Source organism: Cariama cristata, unplaced genomic scaffold (genome assembly GCF_000690535.1).
Source record: "Cariama cristata isolate BGI_N322 unplaced genomic scaffold, ASM69053v1 scaffold19356, whole genome shotgun sequence".
In the NCBI taxonomy this organism is placed as follows: domain Eukaryota; kingdom Metazoa; phylum Chordata; class Aves; order Cariamiformes; family Cariamidae; genus Cariama; species Cariama cristata.
Window position 1 is genome coordinate 2,559 of NW_009622896.1, and position 17,615 is coordinate 20,173.

A 17,615-nucleotide genomic window follows, 5' to 3' on the forward strand; every position below is an offset into this window, starting at 1 on the left:
GACTAGAAGGAACAGTAACGTGCCTTCAGCACCTCTTGTAATAATGATGAATTGCAGTTTTTAAAGTTACTCTTGCTACACAGTGCCAATACATTCAAAAATAAATGAGAATTGAGTTTGCTCTGCTGTAATCAGTTGTTAATTTTTTTTAAAAGTCCATTTGGAATATGCACTTTGTTTAAGTACCTACATTAAAACATACTGTATTGTAAAATACATTTCTGCATTGTTCCACAAATTCTTACAGTCCATGCAACTGGCTTTTAAAAGAGTTGCTGCTCAGGTTTACTTATCTTCTGAAGAAGCAGACTGAATAGTGCCAAAAGGAAAAGTGTTACTTATCAAAAGGAAGCCTTTGTTTGCAACTGGGTTCTGAAGCTGTCCTGTGTTCATCATCTCTCGTGTTATTCCAGCTTTTCTTCATTGGAGTTAGATGAGGGGCAACCACATCACTGTCCTATTATTAAAAGTCAGAAAACATTAACAATAGTACATTCACTTTTGTTTTCTATCCTACAGCAGGGGAAAAGAAACTCAGTATCAGACCTATAATAAAATAAAATAAAACCAAGGTCCTAGAAGCATTGTAAATCAAGAATCATTAAAGACTGCGTATACCAGAGATGGAAGTTGCTGTAGTCAGTGGTAGCATCTGGTGGAGACGTCCCCACACATACAAGAAGCCTACATCACTGGTCATTCACCTCTTCCTAAACTATTACCAGCAAATCTAGGAAGATCAGCAGGCTTGTATTTTGGGCACTGGTATATGAACCAGAAACATTATTGTGTTTCCTCTGAATTTGTCACAGTACCTCATTTAAAACTCTTGCTATCTACCAGTTGTAGGTGTTTGAATGTGCCTTTCACTGTCTTAAAGTATATAACGTTGGTACAGTAACTGGTGTGGTCTAAGGCAGTGGTGCTCATCCTTGTCAGATATACACGTTGATCTAGTGCTCAGGCACTGCAAAGACAGACAAGAGAGCAATAAGCTCTCTAAGCTTAGAAATAAACTGGCAAGATGCATGTTGCTGTGTTCTGCAATGTGCCAGGGTCTGCAAGATGGATATGTCTGAACCAGAAGAATACCCTTATAAGATACAACCAGACAAAATTTGTTGCTTGATCCATTTGTGAAAAGGCCTTCTGAAATTAACTGTTCTCAAAAGATGGATGCCAGAAGTACGACATAAGAATGAGCCTTAAAACAAGTTGTTCGTGCCTACAACCGTGGCTCCAGCATATAAGAGCACTCATCCACTGGCTGGTCTTTCATTGCAGAGGATGTAGCTCTTTCCGCAAATGAGACTTGCAGGTGCTTCTAGATGCAAAGTCAGCGATATGAACACACTTGATGAAAAGGGAAAAATCTTGATCCCAGATAGCAGAAAATATCTGAAAAACTGCGTGGAACTGAAGAAAGCTATTCCTTTCCCTGGTATGACTATCAGACAAACAAAAGTGAAAGCCAACCATTAGGGGAGGAAATGTAACAGCAGATTTGCCAGCACGTTTATCAAACCTACTGACATTTCCACCCTAGAAACTTCACAGCTCATGCATGTAGCAAAATGGCTCCATTAGCATTTTCTACAGAGGAAAAACTTACTTGATACAACCATAACTGCTTCCCTACAACAACAGATATACTGGAAGTATCAGCACATAAAGTTTTTTTAGAGGAAGGCGCCCACCTTCCTGCAAGGAGGATGCGATGGGGATGCTGTATCACACATTACCAGCTTACAGCAACGATTGTTACAGGCTTCTCCACCAACTTTGGCAGGAGGAATGCAAAGCAAGACATTATGGACTCAGGGTCTGCTTTAGAGTCTCCATTTTACTTGCCAGGGCAGCTCTGACACAGTTCGCAACACAAAACAAAACGTTGGATGAGCTGTAACATACCCTCTTTGTTCCTCACACCTGGAAACTTGTATGTTCTGAGAGCTGACAGAAAAGGGAAACACAGAGAACAGATAAGGTCTTGCAGGCAACTCAGACTACAGACTAGTTGCCCAGAGAGCAGAGGTTTGCAATCTTGTTCCCACAGATATTTTCCACTCCAACTCAGAGCAAACGGTCTGACTGTGAATCTCCTGTGGGAGGACTGAGTTTAACAGCTGGTGAACACAGAAGGAAAAGAGATAAAGCAATAGAAGAACTGATCTGACCTCTTCCCTAGATCTTTTAATCTCTCAGTGCTGTTTTAAGTCTTTGTATGAGGAAACCTGCATCCATGAATTAGCGAGTGTCCGTGTAGATACCACCTTTGTTACAGAAACATGACTTTTCAAATTATGTAAGTTAAATCCATACAAATCCATCACTATTTCAGTGAAACCAAAGCACATCCAGATGCGAACCACAATAAAGCCAGAAGCTAGGTTAGCGTGGAGTGGCTCTACCATAAAGACAAGGCCTCAGTGCCAAGTTTTTTAATGAAAGCAAGCTTATGGACAAAATTGAAGAGCTCTAAGAACAAGAACAGTAACATATGAATTTGTTACCTGTGGTTTGGTGAAATCGTTCTCCATACACCACTGAATAAAATACTGTTTTGCAGCTGAAACAGTATCTGGATCCTGACTTTTGCAATAAACCCGGATAACCTGCTCTGCAAACGTCATGGGTAAAAGCTTTGAAACCTTTGGAATAAAAAAGAAATAAGTTTTAAGTATTTCTTGGAATTTAGAGTCCACTGAACTTCAAGTTTTTCATCTGAATACAAATGGAAAGCAGTAAGAAACATCCCATTACAATCCTTGAGCTTTATCCAAAGCAATTGTATTTTTCTAAGACTCCCAATGTATTCAAGTTAAATACGTTCATATGCAAAGGCTTTCAGGATTCCAGATTGTCGTAGTACGACACACACCCAAGACCTGTAAGGACATGGATTCCACAACCTCTCCACAGCTCCTGGAAGAACTGCCATGAAGGACTGGAATCACTTCCGTCACAAGCGGTGAAGAAGATGCCCTTCAGAAGCTAGTTGAGGAAAATAAAAGACTACCTGTTCTTTACTGATCTTCACTGCCTTGGAAGGATCAGCCTTGCAATAGAAGAGAACTTTATCAATGGGATTCTGTTCTTTCATTCCATAATCCATATTGATAACCTTGAATGTAAAACAGAAAATGGCATTTGTTAATGGTTGTCTAGTTTTCTCACAATAAATACAAAAGGATACACACCGTACTTCTGTAAATTACACTAATCAAATAGAACAGTAATTAACAATCTGGTATTTGTTTTTTGTATCTTTTCTTCCACCACCTTTCGCTCTGAAGCTGCCAGGTGGACATTCACATTTACACCAACCAGCTCCCAGTCGTGCTCTGAAACGTTCTAGTTTGAAACAGCGGAAGCACGCTGGTCCTTTGCGGTAGAGCTTACAATTTTAAACATGAGGTTTAGACAACGTTATTTACACCTGCTTGGTACACCAACAGTTTTGTGGTTGGCAGGGAGGAGACCAGTTCCCCATGACTTCAATTTACAGGACAAGGAAAGCGCGGTCAACTACTTCAAAGCCAAGTAAACTGCCACCATTTTACCCAGCCTGAAGTGCATCTTCAATGCACGGGAGGTTTAGAAGTGACTTGCGATGCACTCCATGGAAAGCCATTCATTAGCTCTTCCCAGAATTAACCAAGAACAGGCATTAAGCTATTTGATACTTGCAGACTGCTCTCTCCTCTGGCTCAGGCTCTCTCCTTCCACCAGTGCTGGCTGGAGACTGAGCTATGGCAGCAAGACGCTTTGTGCAGAAGACAAAACCCAGGAGCTGCTGCCATGCATCGGGCGTGCAACACCAGAAGCCTGGAAGCTACTGTGCTCGCTATCCTCTCACTGAGGCCCGCAGTTTACTTGCCTTCATAACCCGCAGCAGTGGTTCCTAGACAGCCGTATGCTAACACCCAAAGGTTTCCCTACTGCTCCTTTTCAGAGTGGGGACAGTCACAGGAGAACACATTCGTCACCGGGAGCAGAAGTGCCCAAACGACAGCCCAGTGAAGCTGCCCGGAGCCTCTGCCCCCAGGCCCTCCCAACCACAGGAAACCTCCCAACGGGGAAGCTCGTTGCTCTCAGGGCCTTGAGCTGAACAGCTAAGACAGCTTTACAAGGCAAACCTGTGGTTTTGTTTTTTCACTCTGCAAATGTATTGAAACATATCTCCAGTTTTCGTTATGGCATACAAGGCCTTCTGTGATTGCAAAGTTTTTACTCTGAACCTGCTCAGGAGGATATTTACATCAATTATGAAATCTTCAGCCTTTAGCTCCACATCTGGAGGATTCTTTTCTGGCTTGGAATTCGCAATGCTTTCTGCCAGCCTATTATTCTGAAAAAAGACAGTAACTCAGGTTACATTTATGCACTAGGAAGTCTAGATCAAGGCAACGAAATGCATGACAGAATGTATCAATGAACTAAAGCTTTCATTTCTTCATAGCTTGACAGAGTGTTCTTGCACTAATCTGGTTGTTTGAATCCTTGTATACCTTAACCATAACTTTTCTACCAATTTTTAGAAACAAAACGAGCTTATATAATTGAGAACAAAATACTGCCAGCCTGTGGAGGAAGAGTTTTACACCTGACGACAGGATGGGGGGGAAGGGAGGAGAGAGAGTGTCAGTCCATCCAGAATGCTGAAGTCTCCATGAAAGCAGAAAGTAAGTACCTTCAAGCAATTGTTTTACTAATACAAATGTTTTGCAATTAAGTTCCCCAAAGCTGAATACTAAATGTTTTTACTGAACTTTTTTTTTTTTTTAATGAAGGGCTGCAGGATCTCACCCTCTAACACAGCTTTTATACCTATATATTGAGACATATAAAAAAACCCCAGGAGACAGATAAGATCAGTAATGTCACTGATCCATGTTAAAAAAAACCCAAACCAAACCAAAAAACAAACACCACCCACACAAAACCAAACAAAAAAACCACACCACAGAAGCAGCAAGCTCCTAGGCAGATTTTGGAGGGGATGGTGACCTCTTTCACAAGCTGAAACCCACAAGGGGGTTTTGTCTTGTTTTGGACCTGAAAGAATACTCCCTGCTGGTAGCTAGGCTAAGGCCAAGCAGAGGAGCACGGTGTGATGGCGAGGAGCTGTTGACGGAAATCTGTAAGTTCTCACTGAAAGGCTGTGGCGGGGCAGGAGAGAGCAGCAGCCCTTGGACAAAGGCAACCTATGTTCTGGGGAAGATGCAAGATTTGACGAAGCAAGATTTCCTGGGAGCAACTGAGATGCATGGGAGAAAAGCTTTGAGGGCAACACGGAGCATCCAGGAGACAGGTCCAGAAGGGAAGGAATTCAACTAGCAGCATTTTTTTTGCTGCTGCTGCTTTGTCCATAGCAAAGACGAGGAGACTGCTAAGAGGAGCAGGGAATCACATACAATGCCAAGCTGAGGCATACGTGTGGTTTGTTGCGACTCCAGAAGCCAAGGAAAAGTTTAGACTAAGAGCAAACCTAGAGGAAAGAATTGCCAGGAGGCAACCTGTTTATAAGCTATTCTATTTCTATTCTGTATCAGAATGTACGTATGCCAACTTTCTCCTTTTCTTTGTTGTTGTTTCCTTGCCTTTTTTTTTTTTTTTTTTTTTTTTTTGAAGTTACCTCTTCCAGTTCGCATTAACTAGAAACTTAGCTTTGAATTTAAGAAGTCTGTAGCTATTTGGGATGTTCCCCTGGCTCTGGCCAGCTTGAGGATCACAAAACTGGACGGGGCTTTGAGTAACCTGATCTAGTTGAAGATGTCCCTGCTCATTTTAGGGGGGTGGGCTAGATGACCTTTAAAGGTCTCTTCCCACCCAACCCATTCTGGGATTCTAAACGTAACAGCATGGCAGTCTCTTAAGGAGCAGAACAGACACACCTATGTCTTGTCCAGTCACTGCTCACCTCCAGCACTTGAAGTTGAGCCTCCAACACTCCTCCAACAGGCAACTCCTGCACCACAGGAAGAAAAATTCTCCCCCAACCCCTGAGCTGAGCATCAGAAGCTGCAAAGCATTGGCTGGATGTAAATATGGCACCAACAGTGATCCAAGTCTCCTTTCAAAATGACACACCGGATACCCCACGACTCAACGCCTCTGGCTGGATTTTCAAAGTGAGAGTTTTTCTTTTCATTAATCAAGTTTCTAAAAGGAACTGTTCAAAGGTGGAACTTAAGTAATTCACTCTCCTCCCCATCTCCTTACTTGTTAGGCTATCTATCCTGAACTACACCTCAGAAGGGCAGAAACGTGACAATCAATGTACAACCATTTCATGTTTTTCTTCCTATTTCCTCCTACTTTTTCAATAGAGAATCTCTTAACGCTTCTTTTTCTTAGACAAAAAACACAAGTAAACCTTCTCTTCAAACAAAAAGATGAAGAGAACAGTACGACATCTAGTAGTCCTTCTCTAACCTTATTCTTTAAAACAGCTGAATTGTTTTTATTAAGGCTTTCTAGATACAGTCAGCCACTTCTGGAAATTTGGCATGGAAAATTTTAAGTGTCATGGCTGAAGTTTAGAGATAATTAACTCATTATTTGATAACATGGTATAGCACATCACAAGAAAAGCTGAGCCATCTGAAGTAACAACAGTTCTAATATAACATTATTTTGAAGAAAGACAATAGCAGTTAAACCGATGTCTGATGAGTGCTTTGAAAAAATCAAACACTGGAAAAAATACATGCATGCTCATGCTAAGTACAGAATTTAAAACCATGAAATTTGGAAGTTACTATTCAGTTTGACATTTCTTCTCACAGGAAAGCACACAAATTACGATTCAAAGCCAATGTGTTCCTTACTATTTCGAAATTTTAATAAACACAAGATGATAGTAATAATCTTCTCAATCACTGTAGTATAACAGCTTTTTATGCAATTTTGTATTTTTCAGAAAACAACTTTTTTCTGAAAGTATTTCTGCCATAACCAACTTCTGAATTTCAACCTCTTGCCATTCTTCTGGCTGTTTGTACATAAAACTCTTCCCAATTTCCTAGAATGTTTCATGGGTCAGCTACATAAAGACAGGAGGAGAACTTTTGACTGTTTGTGGAATACCAGTTAAGCAAAAAAAAAAACCAAACCCCACAAACTGGAAACAAACAAAACCCACATGGATACAGAGGAAAAAATATGGTCAGCAACTTACAGAACATTTTTACGGGGACAGAATCTTCCACTAATGGACATTACCTTTACAATTTCCCTCATTGTTTCAGGTTGAGTCTCTCCTAAAAACTTGTATAATTCACGTCGCTCTATTTTATGCAAAATTTCTCGTGCCTCCTTCAGTTCTGGACAACTTGAGTGCAGAATTTCCAGGTAGATATTATCTGCCAAAGTTGCATTGATTTTTGTTAAGTACATCACAATCCAGTGTCACAGCAAAATGCATGTACAGGGACAAAGGTTAAAGCAACAAGAAAAACTGCTGGTTCAAGAAAGACACTCACTTTCAGGGAATGACTGAACATAGTAATTCTAACAACTGAGAAGTCATTTATAATATCATCTTGATTATCATCAGATTCATAACAGTTGATGGAAAAACTAGCTGAATTCCCACCCAGGCAACAAATTTTATTATTTCACTGGAAGTTGCTTCCTCTTCTTATTTAGCTTATTTATCTTGTTCAGCAGAATATCCTAAACCCCAGCACTAACTGGCTCAGGAACAAGGGTGCTCTATTTTGTAAAAGAATAAAGTACTTCTCTTAAACCTTCAGAACTTCTCAGACTTTGGATGCCAGCATCAAAGTCCCCCCTCCTGTCTCGACGTGACAGTGAAGTACGCATTGTGTTTCCCACCATCAATACGAGCAGCAAGACACAGGTTTCTTTTGATGTGGCTTCGGAGCAGAAAGGTTATTTTTGGCTGTCCTAAAGAGACTGCTGCTATCAGGATGCTGCTCACCTGTCACAACCAATGCAGCTGCACTCCATCTCTATTCCCATTCGCCAGTCAGAAATACCTAGGCACAGCTCTGACACGTGCTGCAAGCCTAGCTCTGCAATGCCCTGCCTAGGACCACAGCTGGCTTAAGAAGCTCCCAACACACTCCAGAAACCACCTATAAGCCATGTGCCAAAACACCTTTAACTGAGGGTTATTTTTATGGACAAGGTTGATCAAAGTCAGGAACTTCTTCACAAGGAACAACAGACTAGGTATCTTCATCTGAGAGAAGAGATAATGCAGGGGAAATAAGAAACCCATGAACACACCCATTGTACAAAAGCAGTAGTGACAAGGAACGGTTTGCTCTCTCATCCTTTACTAAAAATAGGATTTGTTGTCAAATCAGGAGACAAGAAATTAAAAACTAATGGTGGTTCTTCACTCATCATGGAAGAAAGTTAGGGAACTTTCCACTGCAGAACCTCACAGAGATTTATCATTTGCAAAGATCCAAGAGGCAACTGGACAGTTTCACAGAAGCATCACTCATCACAGACTATTGAAAACAAGCCTATTGTCCTCTCAGAAGCCCCGAGGTTGCAACCACCAGAGGCAGGGAAGGAAGTGCCTTGGTTTAAGAGGAGGAGAACATATATGGTCCACTGTTACACCTGATGTTGGCATATTCCTCACATCACTCTCCTTGCCCCAGCAAGCAGCTCCTTCCTATGGCAGACTGCAAGACGCAGGGGACAGTCCTGGTCTCCTTGCTCCGCGTCGTGCTCCTCACCAGGCACCGCAGGTCAGCAGGCCGTTACAACAGGACCCTGGCACCAACTTGCTAGCTCAGCTGATCTTACAGACCAGAGAGCCCCTAGGGAACAGATCCTAGCCCATTAAGAGCTTAGTCTCATTTCTTGCCTTTCTGCCCAGCCTTCCATGACTCAACACTGCAATTTATGTCCCTCAAAGCCAGCCCCTTCTCCTCCGCTGGGGCAGAGGCAGGCAGTGTCAGGGGGGCCAGGCAGCTCCCTCATCTCAGCACTCCATGCAGCCCCTTCACCCACTCAGTGCAGAGGGTCAGGCTGAATGCGGCTGTGGAGGATGAAGGATTGCCAGCAGAAGGCCTTTAGCATGACACGGGTTAAGTCACACAGGATCCTCTGCAACACTGCCCTCAGCCTCTGTCACCTTGTTCATGGACCAAAGTTAGAATTTCTTGAGTCTCTCTGTTGGCCAGCCAAAGCTTGGTGATGGAAACCCAGGGAAGTTGTCTCGCCACTCAGGAAAGATGCCTTGGGAGTCCTTGTGAGCTGTACCTCGCATGTGCTGCAAGAGCTGCCAGTAGGGGCAGACAAGACCAAGATGCCAGAACCAAGATGCCACAGCAGTGGGAAGCCGTGGAACTACGTAACAGAGGACACAACACAACTCAAGCCAGTTTCCGTGAATTCAATAATTTCTCTCCGTTTCCTCTTCACAGCACTGAGTGACAACGTGAGAAGTGGGAAAACACCACAAGTCTCCGCTCTTGTTTGCTTCACTCCGTAATCACACTGGAGTCCCCCTGCATGTCTTCAAGCAGGTCGCTCCTCCGTGTACTTACCCTACGAGAACCATTCTCACAAGCTCTTACCCAAGCAACCAGAAACTTTCAGCAACAAACTAAGTTGTTCATATATTCTGTCTTCTTCTGTTTATATTTGCGAGCAGGGTAGCAATGTCTCAAGTAAATCAAAGCAGACCCCATCACGGCCCTTCTAAACCTGCCTTGGGGTTAGTTTCACACTGCAACACACATACAGTACTCCTCTACCTGATGTAGCTAGATGGAGTATTGCTCAGAGCTGACTTACATCCCACTTGTGACAAGTGCAACAAACTCAGGGCACAGGCAGGACCTCCTGACAGCACTGCTTGCAATAACCTGACTTTGGATGTGTGAGGAAGATAAGTAGTGCTTCTCTGTCTCTCAGCGTAAAAGTAATGTCAACTAGAAGGTCTTGCTCTCCCAGCAGGATATGAAAGCACAGAGGTTGGACGGTCCAGGTCTGCCCCACCATCTGTACACAAAAGCAGTACTCGAGAGTCCTAGTCATGGGCCAGGGTCCACTGTGCCAACCGCTGTAAACGCAGCATTTTAACAGGTACTCATGTTCTTTTACTTTAAAAAATAATTCTGAGAGCTCATACCAGTTAACTTAGTGTAGGCTTCCATGTCCTCCATTGCTGTAGAAATCTGGTACAGTTTTCCTCCAGAGCCTTCTATTTTAAAAAATTTGTCTGCTTTTTGAAAGGCTTCCGTGATCCTAGTTTGAGGAAAAATTAAGACTTAAGGATAGCATCATTTTGAAATGCCTTATCACTCAAAAAAGAAATGCATTAGTATGTTATAAATAGAAGACAATAGACGAAACCGCATCCCAAGCACACAGCAGACCCCGATTGCACTGCAGAATGTCCTATCTCCATGCTGTCACTGCACGTATCAAGAGAGTCTTTCCATTTACTGAAAACAGATTCAGATCAGCCCTTAACCTTCTTTCAATGAATGAGCAAGTCCACTTTGTCCTGCTTCAGACTATGAGTTTAACATTGCTCAGACGATTGCAGAACCCTGCAAGACAGTGACGTGGTCACCCAGCTACAATGAGGCTGCCTCACAGACAACGATATCCTTTTACAGACTCGTTGCTCTAGGAGTTAACTGCAAGAATACAAACTGTCGTAAAGGTAAAGCACCATGCACATGTGGTATTTTCAGGTGGGAAGAACTGATGTTCTAAAGAACAAGTTCTTCCAGAGTTCCCTGTACCTCATGGTTATTTCCAGTTCGTACACTCATTTGGACAGGCTGCTATAATTATGCTAAGCCAAGAACTAAATTTTTTGGCTGTTTTACTCCTCACGCACAGGTACTGTCAAATGTTAGCATTTTCAGTCTGAGTTTTGCAGGATCACTAAACCAGGAGCTGAAGTTTATGAAATGAAAGCAGTCACGAATCACTCTTGTACTGTGCAATCCTCTGGGTTCCTTTTTCCCCAAACTCAGCAGATGGTTACTTGGCAGCCAAGATCCTAATGAAAAAGTATTTGGGGATACTAGTATTTCTGCTTTTCAAGAAAAGTAAAAAGAATAATACTACAGGGAAACTTCTATAGACATTAACAAGAGAGGTACAAATGCAGGTAGTCAGCAGAGTTGGTCCTGAACTAATTACGTAAACACAAAGTCAGGCCTCAGCTGAGCTACAGTAAGCTTGCTCATTACTTTACTCTGTTAGTAACCTTGCTCTATTAACCAGCCAGTTTGAGCAAAATGGCCTCTAACTTGTCGATAAAAGATATTACTTCAGCTGCCAGCAGTTAGAAGAGCATAAGCGCGCCCTGATCCTGTGCTTCTTCAGGGCTTCAGTAATTTTCCTCTAATTGAATTTCATGTGGAAGGATGTTGTTGTCTTTTTTTTTCTTTTGTTAATCACAGCCTCTATGATACTCTAAGCATTGAGCCTTGCCACAAGAATTGGGGTATATAGCCCAGTGGCTCTTACTCTATATCACACCTTATTGATTATCTGAGTATTCCAAACAGATATACAGTTACAAGAATTTAAAAAATAAATGGAATGCAAGAAGAGGAAAGTATAATACTTGCATTATTTCAATGATGTTGCCAATCTTATGCTGGTATGCTCGCCGGTGCAGGCAATTCCGTGTGTGGAACATATCATATAAATTTCCAGCTTCCTGAATCAAAAAAACCCAATCACCTTTTACTCTCGACATTATCTTAATTAGAAAACTAAAACAAGCAAGGAATCAAACGAGTCATCTTCTTCCGTTTGCAGCATAGAGCAGAATGGTTATCTTTCACAAATTACAAATTTTGAAACAGACTCAGGCTGCGTTGGAGAGCAAAGACCTGACAGTGAGCCCAGGCAGTGGGAGCAGAGAAGAGGACCTCTTGAGCCTTCAGCAGCCCCTCACCAAAGCCACGTTCGCCTCTTGCTCAGAAGACTTGGAGCAGGACCATGCACAGCTGATGGTTTTGTAGAGTCTCCCCTGGAAGGACCTGCCACAAGCCCTTTCAAACAGAGGCTTGCTCTGTCCCTCCCTTCTTTAAACCAGCTGCGTCTGAGGACAGCTTTCAGAGCAGCAACTGCTTCTTCCTCTCTTGGGCTAAAAAGCATCCGGCAGTCAACCCCAGCATCCCCCAGCAATCCAGAGTGCAGCTGTACCACACTGCCCGAACAGGCTTTGCCAAGCCCCATATGCTCTCAGTGGGCTGCTATACCTCGCACGCATTTTGCTGCTAAGCGTTCCCTTGCTCACACACCCTGCTTACCTTGTCACGGGTACAGATATGCTTCTGGTTTTTTACTTCACAGACCCGAGTGAACTTAAGTAATCGCTTATAATCAAAATTATTCTGGATTCCTAGGTGATGGCAATCCCTAAAAATATTCCACAGAGAGTGCTTAACAATGAAATCATACTTGTGCATACAGTAGCATTGTTTCAGTAGGAATTCATAATAAAAACAAAAACTGTAAGATTTGTACCTTGCAAAATAGTCCCATTTGTCAACATCAATGCCATTTTTTTTGTTAGCTACTATCTCATATAGGAAACTTTTCTCCTTTTGTCGACCACGGTAGGGCCACTGACAACAAGGCAGCCGAGAAGGAAAAAAAAATCAGAAATAACAAGAAATTAAAGTGTGCAAACAATGTCAGAACAGTTTTTTAAAGACAGTAGGAATACACTTCGATTTTGCCTGTGATAAACATCCAACACTGAGGTAGCAAAGAACAGAAAGACAATAAAGGAGTTTTCAGAAGCTGTTGGGCATTAGAAATCCAGAACTAGGGCTTAAGCAGCTGACTTCCCAAAATATTAGGAAGAATAAAAACCATGTACACAAGTATTTAATTTCCCATTCTACTAAAGCAAAGCCTGCAGCTTTGAAATGCCAAAAAATATGCATGGCAATGAAAAGGGGAAAAGGTTGATATCATTTAATCCTCAGAGAATTAGTTAAACCCACAAACATGTCACTGTCTTGGAGTCTTCTGCAATCAACTATACAGAACAGAGTTTTATAACAATTATGTAGATGTTTTAAACAATTTTTGTTTAAACAGCCAGCTACTTAAACTCCTAACCCACAAGGGATAATTCAGCCTTGAGGCACAAGAAATCAACGCCAAAATAATAAGATACCAGTGGCATATAAGCATTATTTTCTTGAAAATTTAATGATTCTTCAGCTAAAGAAAAAAATGCCATAAAGTGGCCTTAAAATTCTGAAGGCAGAAAACACTGTATACAAACAGATAGATGGCTTTCATGTTATCTGCATTACACAAATATTAAAATTGATATGAACAAGAACAGAAATGTGTGTAGGCAGCAGGAAGAGAGCACATCATAGATGAGGGTGGCAAGAAGGTTGCCACGGATCATGTATGACACTCATTTTCCTGTTTTCCTGATGGAAAACAGGCATAGAATCCAAACAAGGAAAAACAGACATGGGGTAAGAACCTGGCATAAGAGGAACGGAAGTGGCTGGCAGCAAGATTTGTGTGCAAATGAACATGAGCGGGGTAAAAAAAAAAAAATAATCAACTTGCAGACTTTGTAAATGAATAACCCCTTCCTATAAGATCTCAGACTGAATTTCATTATGCTAAGTTCCCTCTGTTTGTCATCAGAGTGCTGAAGTACACATGGTAGAACTACACACTACTACAGCAGAAAATAATGGGTAAGTGCTAACATTTGTGGGTGATTTATTCAGAACAACATACAAATTCTGATTAGGATCAGATTGTCATGACAGTTCTCCCACTGAGGGGTTCTTAATTCTGGCACCAACTGAATGGGTGTCCTTGAACAGATGACAGGAGCAGTAAAGTGAGAAGAGAGGTCTTAATTCTTTCACAGAGTTGCAAGGATTAATAATCATGATCTCTTCTTCCTTGCCTCGTGAGGCAACACATTCCTGCAAGTCTTATCCCTGCCTCTATGTTTGTTCCTGCAATACATCCAAGCATTTTGCAATTGTCATCAAAGCTGATGCGATTCTGGCACTTGGGCTACGCTCTGCATTGCTCATCACCTCATCTCTGCCAGTTCTCATTTTTGTTATCCATTACGAGCTTGTTACCCTGAACTATCTCCATGTTTCTTTCATATGGCCACCGGAAAACACGACCTCCCATCACCACTGCCTTCAGGCATCCAGTAAATACGCTGTTATCCTAACCTGGTCATTTAAGGTTCCCATTAAAAATTCAGTTCAACCAATCCAGTTACAGTGAATTAGGTTCACTAAATAAAAATAACATTCTTAAGCTTTCCTCTAATCTGAAGACTTTGAGGTAAGAAGTTCTCAGAAAGATGTAAGCACATAACATAGTCAAGCTACCACATCCTGCCAGCACTGTAAGAAATAAACACTACACTTCTCCAGCATCTCTTGTGCCAGGATTCTCAGAATTTCACAGGGCTAGAAATAAATAATAAAACATAGTAGAAGCAAAGAAAATCTACTCTTTCAGTAAAATTAAAGACATTGATTGGGATAACCACAGGAGCAGTATACTGACTCACCGAGTTCTCACAAGCACTTTCATCTATAGGCCCTCCTATCTGTTCCTTGATGAAGTTCATATCTTCTTCCAGGACAAGACCATACGACTTCATGACTTCTTCTAGTTTATTGGAAGTGATCAGGTGCTCAAACATTTCAACAGAAGCAGTTTCATGCTGTGGAAAAAAACACAACCAACCAACCAAACACCTAAATGTTGCACTACAAAGTTTAAGCATCTTTCCTGCAGTGTCACAGCTTTCTCCTAACCCAGCAGCACTGCCTGGCAGGGCACCTGGACACGGTGGTGGGAAAGTGCAGCACTTGGGCAATTTTCTATTCATTTTGTATCTAACTGAACAGGGAATCACATGGTCGACAGAGTCCAGAAACACACTTTTCAGCAGAGAGCTGTTATTTTTGTATTTTAACAAACAGCAGTAAGACAGTTACAAAGCTGAAAGACAAAATAACCAAGTCTGCTGTGCAGAAGATTAACAAGTTTACTCAGCTGATTTTGCTTAGTAATTACAAGCAGAGAGAGGCCTGAAAGGACTGCATTACATTTCATTCACAGCAAACCACTCCTGAAACTCTGTTCAAAGTTTCTGAAAGTTTGAATTCTAAACACTGTATTAAATATCCTGGCATTGAACTAAAATATTAAACTGGAAAGGAAGCTTCCAGTTGGTATTTTGTATCTGTAAAATATATTCTGAAGAAAGCTGGCAATACTCATTTTAAAGCACAATGCTGGCTTAATCAGTACAGTCCTAATGAATTCTGCCTCTTCAGAGTCACACTGCAGGCACTGAGAAGAACGAGACATTTCGTTTCTCCTCTGTGCCACCCAGCACGACATCTGCAGGAAAAGGACATATGTACACAAACAGGTCTCATGAAAGCACACAGGAGGTCAAGAGCAGGTGCACTTTCAGGGAAGAGATGCTGGTGACAAACATCTGCTCTCACTTCTGCCCACACCTCTTTCTGCTTTGCCAGTAAGGCTGCATCTGCTCACAGCCATGCTGAGGGGGCTGATGTTCCCCAAACAGTTAAAGAGAACAAGGAAATCATCACAAGATTAGAAGACAACATTCTGGTTTTTAATTATGCCATCAAAATGACGCAGTAAGAAAAGGCTAGATGATCACTATGTTCTCACAAGCACTGGCAGTCTCTAAAGATGAATTATTCTCCCTTTAAAAATTTCAGTTTTCTATTTTTACTTTAATAGTAAAAGCCTACCTTCCACTTCAAATCTGGACGAGTGAGTGGAATAAACCTTCCATCAAACATGTGTGAAAATGGCCCATGACCTTAAAAATAAAGATTACACAGGTTGAATCTGAGACATGCTTGTCACTAAAAATATTTTGAGCAAGCTAAGGATCTGGATTCTCTTGTATTTGACTGGATCTTGACATCATCCATGAGGAAGATTCAGCTATAGCAATTACACTTTCCTAAGGCAACTTAAGCACTACTGCACTTAACACAGCCAGTGCCATTACCTACCCCACAGGCAAGTACTGCAGTAACACTGAGAACATTAATTACTCTGTGACAGCTCTGAAAAAAAATAAGTAGTTATAAAATAATTGTAACAATTTTTGAAAGGGCCACTAATTTTCACTCTGAGATGTCTTAAGAGACCCGAGGATGTTACCAACATTGTAGAAAGTTACTTATTAAAGAGACAAATTGTTTAAAGAACAGAGAAACTAATTGAACAAATCGTTTAGAGGACAGAGAGTGTATCCACAAGACCTATAGTAAATCACCGACATGTTGAAAAGTACCCAATAATCTTCAAACCTCCCCTTGCCACATCTACAAGACTGAACTGCACAAACTCAAGACAAGGAGGTCATCCAGAGGACAGAGGACAACCACTGGGGGTCCTAAAGACCCCAGAAGACCCTTCCCATAATTAATTGTGCATACTCAAAAGGGAGGCACCATAGGTAAATGATTTCAGGGAAAAGTAATGAATACACATCCTGATTCTGGCAATCACAATGAATATGTCATCAATTGTATCTATGTAATCTGTTCATGGTGACAATTGGGTATGCACGTTAGGCGGAGTGATCCCCCATGCATCCAGTGATGCAATAAAGAGAATGCCTGCTTCTTGATACTACATTGGTGTTAAGATGTTTATTCCCGATTTTGTTGACAAGGACATCACAGAAGGAAGCAGACACTTCAGTCACTGAGGGCAGAACTCTAAACACCATACGGAAACAAGACAAAAAACTAGCTAAGAGTGGCTACAGATCCACCAAGTGGAGTTGCCTTCGCAGATGTACTCTGAACCAAACAGGAACAGATAAATCCTCTCTCAGAACATGGCCATGCACTGAGCAGCCCAAAACAGCTCTCACAGCCAGCTTTTCATCCCGGTTAGCTCTCAAAGAGCAACAAGGCATTTCAAGTGTTACTTACCCAAATCATGACAAAGCCCAGCAATTTCTACACAGAGGATGTCTCGCTGGGTTATATCGAGTTCTGGTTGTTTGTCTTTCAGTGTACGAACCAGACATCCGGCTAGGTAGCCCACCCTGTTGCACAAAAAAAAAAAAAAAAAAAGGCAAATTTAGTAGTGTTTTAGGCTGAAACGAAAAAAAAAATGTTCTATTTTGCTCCATTAAGTCACAGCCCTTGTCTGAGAGGTAGCACACAACAAACACTCAAACTCTAACCTGCAAGAGAATCACAGAAACAAACTATTTCCTGTAGTAGAGTTTTAGTCATCAGTCATCACATTTGAAAGCAAAAAAGCATGAGATACCATGCCCAAAACACGAAGACAACAGCACCCTGCAGTATTTCACCATGCACAACCACGGAGTCACTGTGTAGGTGAACAGCAGTGCGGTATTCACCGTGTGCATCTCGAAGCACCACAGCTCACACATCATCCTTTGACCTCCAGTCAGTGCAACTGCAAAGGTCCACAACAGTTATCAGAGCATTTTGTTCTTCTTTCAAATTCCTATTTTAACAATAGCTAATGACAATTATTTCTTTTCCTTTCATTCATTTTTTATTTGACATTTAATTTCACTGAATGGGACC

General features: G+C 41.7%; 1 protein-coding gene across 1 annotated transcript in view; it reads right to left on the reverse strand.

Moving 5' to 3' along the window:
• Window positions 1–245: 245 nt before the first annotated feature.
• The window catches only part of SAMHD1 (SAM domain and HD domain 1), a gene marked incomplete at its 5' end in the record, with an annotated part of 26,124 nt that continues 8,754 nt past the window's right edge, over window positions 246–17,615 (reverse strand). The window contains 12 exons of the mRNA XM_009702527.1: window positions 246–457; window positions 2,514–2,651; window positions 3,020–3,124; window positions 4,262–4,351; window positions 7,228–7,367; window positions 10,127–10,242; window positions 11,589–11,680; window positions 12,279–12,387; window positions 12,496–12,596; window positions 14,552–14,707; window positions 15,780–15,850; window positions 16,983–17,098. Coding sequence (XP_009700829.1) covers window positions 335–457; window positions 2,514–2,651; window positions 3,020–3,124; window positions 4,262–4,351; window positions 7,228–7,367; window positions 10,127–10,242; window positions 11,589–11,680; window positions 12,279–12,387; window positions 12,496–12,596; window positions 14,552–14,707; window positions 15,780–15,850; window positions 16,983–17,098 — 1,357 coding nt within the window. The remainder of the gene's footprint in view (window positions 458–2,513; window positions 2,652–3,019; window positions 3,125–4,261; window positions 4,352–7,227; window positions 7,368–10,126; window positions 10,243–11,588; window positions 11,681–12,278; window positions 12,388–12,495; window positions 12,597–14,551; window positions 14,708–15,779; window positions 15,851–16,982; window positions 17,099–17,615) is intronic.